We start from the raw sequence: 10,669 nt of genomic DNA, 5'->3' as shown, positions 1-10,669 counted from the left end.
TGTATGTCATCAATCAGGAAGATTACTGGCCCGAGTTTGAATTTCATGTGTGATATCAGCAAGATTCCAAAGTTCCATAGTGACTTTAGAGGTGTTCCACCGCACTTCAGGCAAGATCGATTCTTCAACGCATGGTTCAACAAACACTGTTTGATCAAACATAAATTTCCCCTCAGGGAGAAAATAAGTCAAGGGAAATGTATTTCAAATAAGTGCTTATGATTAGAGTTGTCTGGATTTGACAGCTTTGATCCAAAACTCATCGATCCATTGGCTACCCTTCCCGTTATGATGGCGGGCTTATTTGAGTTTGGTCCGTTACACCCAAAGGCTTCAGATTGAATTTTCAAATCAAAAGATACCAGTGGGGCTTCTGGGGTGTATGGCCATGATTTTTACTTGGAAGTTTGCGTTATTGGCAAGATTCTAAGGTGATTGATTCACTTGTTTGGGGTATGAGGCAGCTGTTGATATGGGATGGCTCAAGCGGCTACAGGATGATCAGAAAGTGACATGAAATGTCTAGCCTGTCAATTTATAGTTGGGTTTTCCCAATACAAATGAGATATGGATATCAACCTATATTCATCCCACGTATATGGCATGGTGTGTTGTTCCTGTGAAAAGAAGATGTCTTGCTAAAACAGGAGACATCATATTTCAGAATCTTTGATCAATGCCATCCAGGGGCTGATTAGAAAAGAACAAAGACAACTCCTCCTTGTATAAGTCCAGCTGGTATTAGAAAATACTACCAACTGGGTTAAATACACAAACGTCATCTGGGTCAAATTCCTAAAGCGTGGCACAAACAAGCGAAGCCATGACAACATAATTATTGTGGCTGGAATGTGGCTGCTAATTGATTGAATAATTACAACCACTCTTCATGTTCTCATGGCTCTGTGGCAGGCTCCTCGACAGCTAAAGCCACTTGTTTGAATGGCACTTTTTGAGAATATGTGGCCAGGTTCTTTCTCAATGATGCTGGAAGGAAGTGAAGAGTGACCTTGTGTACCTAGCGGTATAACCATACTCATCCTGACATAACCAGTGACTTTCAATATACTCCGCCTCTCGATATTTCAAACAAGGTAGGAGTATCAAAAACCTGTGTCTCGGGTTGTACCATACTTGATCCTTCTGTAACAAGAACAGAAGAAGGTTTCCTCAGCCAATACAGTTCTTGACAGATCATACCTCTTCTAGAACATTTGCCACTTTTCCACTGACTAAGACACTTCCAGCGAGCAGTTACGATATGCAATAAAGATAGAGCTACTTACACCTGCCCACAGAATACTTCTCTGGACCATGTTTTATGTGGAATTCCTGACATCTGCGTATTCATAGGTTTTACTTGCTGATCTAAAAGTGTTGACAATCACATTTTATGCTGATTAACTTCAGCAAGTTGCCTATCACATCGATAGAAATGCCATGATGATCGATCTTTGGTGATGGTATCATGGCATCCCTTCCGTACCATGTAAGCCGTCCGAACGACTATCTGGCTTAGCAAATCTTGTGATAATATTTTCATGAAAAATGGTGATTTGGTCTTGTTTGCTTTCGTCACCCCATGTTTATCATTTACGATAAAGTACGTAATATATGCATGTACAATCAAGTGTTGCTACTGCGTGATCATAGCTTCTGTAGCTCTAAAAAATGATTCCATTATTCATCAGGAATCTTTTCCGATCCAATGGTTATTTCCTGATCCAGCAGGGACAAAACCACTAAGCCCTAACCATAATGGGGGAAAATGCGTGCCGAGTGGTTTTAGCACGTTGAGAGCGTTCTGTCACATCTGCGCTTCCTTGATAGACACCGATGGTGCTATGGTGGATGATAAAAAATGAAATGTTCTTGTGCCAGATGCCATTGGATAACTACAGTTCTGGGCAGAATGCTGATTTATTGTTCGGTGTTGAATTACTGTTGCATTATATTTTTTGTGTCATTGCGTGATCCTGGCTTTTGCAGCTTTTAAAATAGGTCCATTGTCAGGAATCTTTTCCATTGGTTATTTATGAATGCAGAAGGAAGGATGTTGTTTATTGTGAAGGTTTCTTCAACTGTTCTCTTCCCTGGCTGAGTTGTGTTGTATCATGAAGGGTGTGATCACTATCACCATGCTATTTTTGACAGCTCCATGGACTTTCTTCATGGAGTGAGATTTGCCAGTTGTTTTATTTGGTTGAGGGGTTCAATCGCAGGCAATCATCACTCAATTACTATCGGCAGTGTTTTATTGAAGATATCGATGGGTAGGGCATTGGTCATTATTTTCTTCACACAATAAATGACAGTTTATGATGGTTTTGTTTTGCGAATAGGATCAAATTCCATCTTTGTTTGACTTCAATCTCCTGTGCTGGTAATCAATGTTTGACAAGGCTGCAGGATTATGTTGATTCTATATCACCAGAGCAATATATATGGCTATCATTGTTGAGGGTGTCAATACTTCATAATACATGACTAAATGTCAAATTGTTTTCTTGTGTTTATTGCTTGATGCCAATGTCTCATTTCAGTGACTTGCCAATCTCCAACCAACTCTTGTACTCTACACATGCAAGTTTTGATTGTTGATACTTTCTTTGTAAGTCAAAACTGAAATTGGGTCATTGTTTTCCGGATCGAATTGGTGCTCATTGCCACCCTGGCCTAGCAGGGTCTGTTTTCCCAGTGGATACTCCTGCTGTTGGTAGAGATCTCATTTGCATGGTAAAACTAACAAGGCTTGGGAAATGCTGATTTCAAGTACCCCGACATCAGCCTGTGATGCCGGGAGTGGACATGCCATCAGTTGTTCAAGGTGTTTTGACACAGAATGCATGAATACTGATCAGCCGGGGGTGATAGCGTATCTCACTTCATTATCACCGTCACAATATGCTATTATAGCCAAGGTACAGCTGTTACTGGCTGCAGTGGTGTTCTTTATCTCTGTCACCATGTCTGAATCAAAGGAAAGACCGTGGCTGATCTCTCAGAGCAGGTGAACGCTGATGGAACAGCCATAAAAAATTTTTAGGTCTCTCTTTATATCCTCATCAGTTTGAAATAAAACTAGTTACATATCGCATAACAAAAACCAATGTTCATTAATGACTACCAACTCGTTGATCAAGAGTGCATGCTCAATCTGTTCAAACAAGAGTGTTTTCAATGCACAGGATGTAACTGGTCTGCTGATGGAACAATCAATAGGGTACAAGAAAAAATATGGCCACCTGAATCCTCAGGAATCCTTGGCATCAGTTAATGTATTTGATTTAGGTAATTTTTTTCTTGTTTGATCATTGATAGGTAAATAGACAGTATGCACTTAGTGAACTAAACCATCATAACACCTCAGTAATTAATTGGTATCTGGCAATACAGAATCACTTCGATGATTATCAACTGATTCCTGCCGAAACTAAGCAAAACATCATAAACACTGGTTCTTCATGCCTCCCCATCTGTATGAGGGCCAACTGAAAAACTCTTGATGTCATTTACCAGTTCTGACCTTTTGAAAGGTGGTTTGACTTCATTATTGCAAATTTCATTGAAGTTCTGTACTTGTATCTAATCAATTTGATAGCTAAAGGAAATCCTCAGAGCAGGTCCCAGTGTAACATCTTTGGATGTCCCCCATATTTCAGTGTTTTCAAACAATAGATGGCGAGAGATACCAGGACTATACAGTAGGGGAAAACAGGGACAAAGTGTCAATCTGTATTTCAGTGGGAAACGCTCAGAAATGGAAACATTTATAAATGTTACACCTGTGCTGGGTAAGCGATTTTGCATCCAGGTCATGACATTTGATGACCTTTCTATGTGTCCCTCATTTCTTAAAAACCTTGCAAACATAAAACTTCAGAAGTTTTCCAATAAAACATGACAAATACATATACTATTCGACCTCAAATGAGGTGAAAACCTTACTTCAGAATACTGGGCGATTGATGAAAAAAATTGCCATCACCTGCTGTTGTGGTATGATGATGGTGTGTGTAGATTGGTCGTTTGTCTCACCTGCATGGTGATGTGATGGCTGACTTGTGTCAACAATGACTGCTTTTGGAAGGATATGAGGAGGAGGTGACATCTGTTTTTGTTCTTCATACCTATAGATTAGCTCTTGGAGCCAGACGGTTTTGGAGGATAGTGTTTTTTGCTGAAGAGTGCTACATCGCTTGTCAGTGGTAGTTACTCACCATCAAGTGGTGAACTGAAAGTCAAAGGGACTTCGATGTGCAAATTATTCCAACATTTCATGTTACAAAGTGTATGTAGGGGATGGAATGTTGATGCATGTACTTCAGGTTTGTTAATGATTTCATTGAAACTGACTGGAGTTCTTTTCTTGATTGTAAGCACTTTAAACATTGAGGTTCCTGGGGTACTGTAGGCGCTAAACTTGTTTAAATAAAACCCTTCTATTTCCTTCCCATCCCAAATGGGTTAATTTACATTTGTACATTTGAGATATCTGCAGTTCTGTATCCAGAGAATATGTTTGAAAAGCCAACTGCCAAAAGTCAACTGATATTGTGTATAATAACACCTGCACAAATTTAATTTGTGCAAAATGAACTGATCTACTTACTGTACATGGAGCAAATCGTGCTCAGTTGCCTCCCGGTACCTGGCATGTGACATTCACCTGAGCTGTCTAATTCTATTCTAATTCCTTTTAGTTTCCATGGAGACTAGTCGGTGCCCTCTAGTTTAATTGGCTCAAACAGGCGAAGAAGAAAAAAACCTTCAAAAGAACATTTTGTTTGATCTTTTCTTTTACTTAACCCAACAGGCAGATGCTTCTTTGCCCGGTGGCCCACCACTTGTGACTTAACTGGTTCTCTGTTATAAGGTTTTAGCATGGGCCAGCGCCTGTCAGCAGAGGAATCTTCAAAATAAGATTATTCAGTAGAAACTCTCTGTTAAAGATAATAATCTTGGAACTGACAAATGCTGTCTTTAATAGAGAGTTGTCATGATTAGGAAGGCCAAATTGAATGTCCATAATAGAGAGGGTGTCCAGCAACAGTGGTGTCTGCTAAGGGAGGTTCCACTATGATTAGGCATTTGGTTGTTTGAAATACCATTATTTTATCATTCCAGTTACACCAAGATAGTGGTGAAGGGTATGACCAAGGCTGAGATGATCTTAAAGGTGATCATGTCTCCCCATGACCCGCCCCAAGGTTATGTAGAGAACTACATCAAGTTACTCGTTGACAGAGATATCAATGAGTTCCAGAAAGTCTTGGAGATGAAGGTAGGAGGCTGTGGAGCTTACCGTCAAAAATCAGCCTGACTTAGTTTTTGGGAAGGTTCAGAATGCTGGCAGTGTCTCATTCATGCCTTTTTCCTATTCACTGTTGTGCCATCTATGCAGTCTATACAGAACTCCTGATGACTTGCCATGGAACTAGAAATTCAATAATTCTGCCCAAAACGTGGAGGGCCACTGGTGCGCCCCTTTGATCCATGCATGTTGTTTATTGCGTTATTATAGTTTGTGTCAGTTCTGCACTGTCACTCGATATCTGGGTTCTATATTTTGATAAGAAATTTTCCTTCTCAGTCATAATACTGCTAAGACTTTCTCACTTCTAACTTTTTCAGGGCTTAAAGCGAAATGAACAGAGTACCTTGCTTGACATCTTCAGGACAAAGATCCCATCACAAGGCCAACATGGTGGTAGCAGTGACCACCATCATTCAGGACCGACCGGCTTTGCTGCTCCACTAGAGGCACTGGTCGACCACGAGTCAAGCAGAATTAGAAAGTTAGAGAAACTGATAAAGAAGAGACTATAGTGATGTGATAAGTTCAGAGAACCGCATCGCCACCTTTACCTACCCCAGTTGGTAAAAAAAACAATAGGGTTAGATGGGAAGGCAAGGGTGTTGCTTTCAGAATAGAGACAGATTATTCAGGACATACAAGGCTCTGTGATCTTCCAAGGCCTACCTGGGGGATTGGACACATATATTAGGGAAAACTTTGAAGAAAGAAAGAGTTCTATCAAGACTGCCGAATTGGGCAGATCACATCAGACATGCATGTCAGAGAATTTTCCCAGCCACTGGTCCACTGGATAAACTCTCCAGTATAATTGTAATACATGTATATAAAATCTATGTCTATGAAATAAATTATGTGTATGAACTAAAGCCTTGTTGCTTCTTCTCTCACTCCCAGCTTACTCTTCCGGAGGCAGAACCAACCTTTCTGTTACAGTCCATACATTTCACGGGGCCAACACGAAATGACGTGATTGTTCCTTTGTCATGCTTTATCCTGATTGCATCTTATCAAGATTTAAAATTAAACCCCGGCTATGTTTAAAGGGAGTATAGACCATGAGGTTCAGGATGAAGGATGGGATACGCAGGGGCCGCCCAAGGCGCTTTAGCGCAAAGTGTGGTTTGTGACTACGACGTATCTGAGCATATCTGTCGCAGGCGCAGCGAGCTAGTTCAAACGCCTCAAGTGGGATATTTATCTCCCTTTTATAATCGAATACCAACAATTCCACTTGCACTGTCACTGCTCTGTTGTTAACAGAGACTAGGGAATCAGAAATATAATCCTAACTTTCCGATAAAACGTGGACATAGGGGCCTTTTTTTAAAATCAAATCGATGGCGGTGTGGCAACAAGGCTGTGAACTGTCTTCTCTGTGGTCACATCGAGGTGTCTCAACCTCAGGTAGGCAGGTCACAATGATAGTCAGGCTATAACAAAATAATGTCGAGGGGTGGGAGACAGAGTTGCCAATAAGCAAAAGAATCTTTCAAAGACACAAGACCCAATCTGAAGATCGAAGACATACATTATAACTGTCTTCTCTGTAGCAGCTGTTGTGTCAGCTCTACATTGCACGATTCCAGGATGAGACGGAGATTTCGATCGACCATGTTCTTATATTGAGTGTTTACTGGTTCAAGATATCAGATCCTACTTGCTGACTTCTGGTAATCTGTGGGTCAGTCTCCGGTCATGTAATGATGAAGCAAAATACAATTTGTAGTGTCTCCTCCACGGTTGTGACTGTCTTCGGAGAGTGTGTGACTTACAGACATAAGTTGGTCAAGTCGACATATAATGAAGGGGCATGGGACATCCCGCAAAGACTTGGTACACTCTCTGGCAACATGGTGACCTATGAATGGGAGGGCACATCCAGAAGAGATATGTTGCGCTACTGTCTCATTGGCCGAAAGTCATTTATGCAGGTAACAATATAGAGTGACGGTATTGATATACGATGCAAAAACCTTGGTGGTCAAGATGTTACAGGCCCTGAGAAGCAATAAAAAAATCAAAGATATTTGTGAAGGACTCTTTGATTTGAGAGACTATCTTTCACTTAACACCACCCATGCACTCGTGCAGGTCATCCCCATCTATTAATAGACTTCAGCCCCATTGACCAATCTTGACACTAGAGGCGCTGATGTCGTTCCTAAACAACGGCTCTGGCACTGCTAAATTGCCACCATCTTGAAAAGCAGTACCGCGCATGTGGAAATGTAAAGAATCTTTACAATTGCAAAGAGGCTATCGCATCACCACTACGCCCGAGAACACGATGGCTGCACTACGCTGCATTGATAGTTTGCAATAAATTCACGTAAAAACACACCAGAACATCTCGGGTTTTATTTACAAAGATCATATTTTGTTATTTATTTATAAAACAAGCCATTTTATGAAAGAAGGTGGCACTTACTAGGCCTGGATAAGACTTTGGAGTTTGAAGTGGTGGTGACGCAGTGTTGAAAACACCTGAATCTCAGGATGCCGATATCCAAGATGGCGGAATTTTACCAATTCCAGTGTCTGAAATTGAATTTTAATTTCGGCACTGTGCGAGTTTGTATTATTTGTATTACCTTTGGCCCCTAGAGGGCGTATTTGAGTAATAAATAAATTGAATTGAATTGAATAACCCATAGGGTTGAAAATGGCACACGTTCCAATTTTTGTGTTGGTTTTCAGTGGGAAGAGAAAATCAGGCAAAGACTTCGTTTCTGATCGGCTTCAACAGAAGTATGTGCTTTGATTTGTTGTCAGTTTGATGCGAGATTACATTAAAGTGCAATTACTTGTGCCCACGTTCTCGTTTGCCAGTGCCAGTAGTACTCGGTAGGCCTATGAGTATGACTGATTGACTAATTTAGTAATTCACTAATTGAGTGTGGTGATATGCATGGTTTATGTTCATCCTTACACATGCGTTAGAGATCTATATTATAAACAGAGAGATCACTCAATTAGCGATATCAAAACATTGTGGGTCAAGATGGGTGGTGGTAACACATTGTACTATTGTAGTCTAGTAGGCCTATCAGCAGTGAAAGCCGCACAATATTAAAGGGCCTACTCTACCGTTGTTACAGGTAATGTTAAATGTATGCATTTCTTATTTTCCAGAGTTGGTCAAGGAAAATGTGCTATCCTACGGTTATCTGGACCTCTGAAGGAACAATATGCAAAGGTAGCCTAAATAAAGAGTACAGTATGAGTAGTCACAATTATGAGTTACTCATACCCAGTAGAATATTGATACCAAGTTATGTCGGGCCGGCTGTATTGAGCACGGTGGGGGTGGGGGGATGACTGCATCCACATCCCACTGTCAAGAGTATGTATATTTAAATTTTTTTGAGGTAGGGACCGGATCCCCCCACTACAAAAACAAGGCGCACATACAGTAAACCCCTCTTTTATTCCCGGTTCCCCCTGGTTGTGTACCTTCTTCTGATGCAGGAACATGGCCTGGACTTTGAGAAGCTGCTTGATGCAACAGATTACAAGGAGAAGTACAGAGAGGATATGATACGATGGGGAGAAGCAAAACGAAATGAGGATCCGTCGTACTTCTGCTCTCTAACAACTGAAAGAGAAAAGAGACCTGTGTGGATAATCAGTGATGCGAGGAGACTAACAGACATGGAGTATTTCAAGACAAAGTTTGGTGAGAAAGTTATCGCGGTTCGAGTGGTTGCCAGTTCAGATATACGACAGAAAAGAGGATGGCTTTTTACTGAAGGTGAAGAGAATAATAATGATAGCTGTTTTTTATTGCACTTTCCCTAATCAGGGTGTGTCTCAGAGAGCTTGCCTCGCCCTCGACCTGTGAGTACAAAGTGGCGACCAAACCAGCATTGGTAAACACAATTCTGATTGAGAGTCTGACATTTTAACCAGTACGCCATCGAATTTGGTCATTGTTCATGTTTTGGCGCAAATGGACCATGAGAACTGTTGCAATATAATCAAGATTAGGCCGATCAGTTATCTGGCATGCCTGCACGAAGGAAGTTTTAAAAAGTACTGGCTTTTTCCCTTAGACTGAAGGTAGTAGACTTTACATCTCTAAAGTTCATCACTTAATTTGCCAACCATGTTATTCTTCAGGTGTTGATGATGCAGAGTCAGAATGTGGATTGGACGCTTTTGATCATGATGTTGTGATAGAGAACAATAGTGATCTCAGCAGCATAGATGGACAGCTCAAAGAACTGGTCTCCAAGGTTGAAATGAGGCTGGGAGGAGTTTCGTAGTTGGACAATGAGAATATTTTGTATCTGCCCTGGTGCTAGACTAGTCAAATTGAACATTGTAGAATGAAATATACAATCGAAATGATAAATGAGAAGTAAAGACAAATAAGTTTAGGCATCTAGATTAATGTCCGGTCCCATCTATATTAATTTTTAAAGGTACAACGGCCGGGGAGGCCGCCTATTCCTGTTCTGTCTTTAATCATGTTAAAAGGTACATTGGTCATGGACGCATCCTCAGTCCTGTCTTTAATCATGTTAAAATGTTCATCATGGAGGCCTTCCAATCCAGACCTGTATTTATCCATGATCAAAGGTACAATGGTCATGGAGGCCTCCCAGTCCAGTCCTGTATTTTTTCATGTTGAAAGGTTCAACAATCAGGGAGGCCTCTTGTTCCAGTCCAATCCTATTAAAAGGTACAAAAGTCAGCAGGCCTCCTATTCCAGCCGTCAAGGAATGACCATGATGTTTTCGACATTGATTGATGTTGCAGGTTCTGTTTTGTCATATGTAGTTGATTGTGATTGTGATATTTTTGGTGTTAAAATAAATGATATCATAGCATTTTATTTTCATGATTATAAGAATAAAGTGTATTTTTGAAAACAAGTGTCCCTGTTAAGGTTTTCTTTAGGACTGTCTCGACTGAGAACACCTTGCTCATGCCACTTTTGCAGCTTAGCTCATATACATGTAGACAACTACTGTAAAACCAGGAGCCATTCATTAGTCGTAAAAGTTCTCTCGGAAGACTATAGGCGGCGCCAGGAAGGTTCGATTAATTGTCCCGACTCCACCTATCCCACATCTTGACCCTCCAGCATTGACCCGGACTCCATTACACCAACCCTTAGGGGAGGTAACGGCCCGATTAACTCTGATGGTTCAGAATGCTATATACCGGGAGCCGCATTATTGTTGAAATCCTATGCATTTATTCGGAGGACAGTTGAGATGGGTCTTGGGCAACGATGATCACCATTGACGATGCTTGGAGAATGAATTGATTGGCATCACTGTTCGATTTGAATTACCCGCCACCAGAACTTCTCGTTTGAAAGATCGCCTTACTTCTCGTTCC

At 41.0% G+C, this 10,669-nt stretch overlaps 2 protein-coding genes across 3 annotated transcripts in view; both read left to right on the top strand.

Moving 5' to 3' along the window:
- Nucleotides 1–6,186, top strand: part of LOC135501088 (vacuolar protein sorting-associated protein 53 homolog) — a 34,088-nt gene extending 27,902 nt beyond the window's left edge. For both annotated transcript variants that reach the window (XM_064792869.1, XM_064792858.1), the window contains 2 exons: nucleotides 5,128–5,284; nucleotides 5,635–6,186. In XM_064792869.1, the coding sequence (XP_064648939.1) occupies nucleotides 5,128–5,284; nucleotides 5,635–5,829 (352 nt within the window). In that variant the 3' untranslated portion in view covers nucleotides 5,830–6,186. The remainder of the gene's footprint in view (nucleotides 1–5,127; nucleotides 5,285–5,634) is intronic.
- Nucleotides 6,187–7,976: 1,790 nt separating this feature from the next.
- LOC135483509 (phosphomevalonate kinase-like) lies at nucleotides 7,977–10,133 on the top strand. The gene is made up of 4 exons (XM_064764470.1): nucleotides 7,977–8,068; nucleotides 8,453–8,516; nucleotides 8,789–9,071; nucleotides 9,440–10,133. The coding sequence occupies exons 1-4, from the start codon at nucleotides 7,983–7,985 to the stop codon at nucleotides 9,583–9,585; spliced, it is 579 nt and encodes a 192-aa protein (XP_064620540.1). The 5' UTR covers nucleotides 7,977–7,982; the 3' UTR covers nucleotides 9,586–10,133.
- Nucleotides 10,134–10,669: the final 536 nt, after the last annotated feature.

This window comes from Lineus longissimus, chromosome 2 (assembly GCF_910592395.1).
Source record: "Lineus longissimus chromosome 2, tnLinLong1.2, whole genome shotgun sequence".
In the NCBI taxonomy this organism is placed as follows: domain Eukaryota; kingdom Metazoa; phylum Nemertea; class Pilidiophora; order Heteronemertea; family Lineidae; genus Lineus; species Lineus longissimus.
The sequence above is the reverse complement of the archived record's forward strand: the minus strand, read 5'-3'. Positions and strand labels throughout refer to the sequence as shown.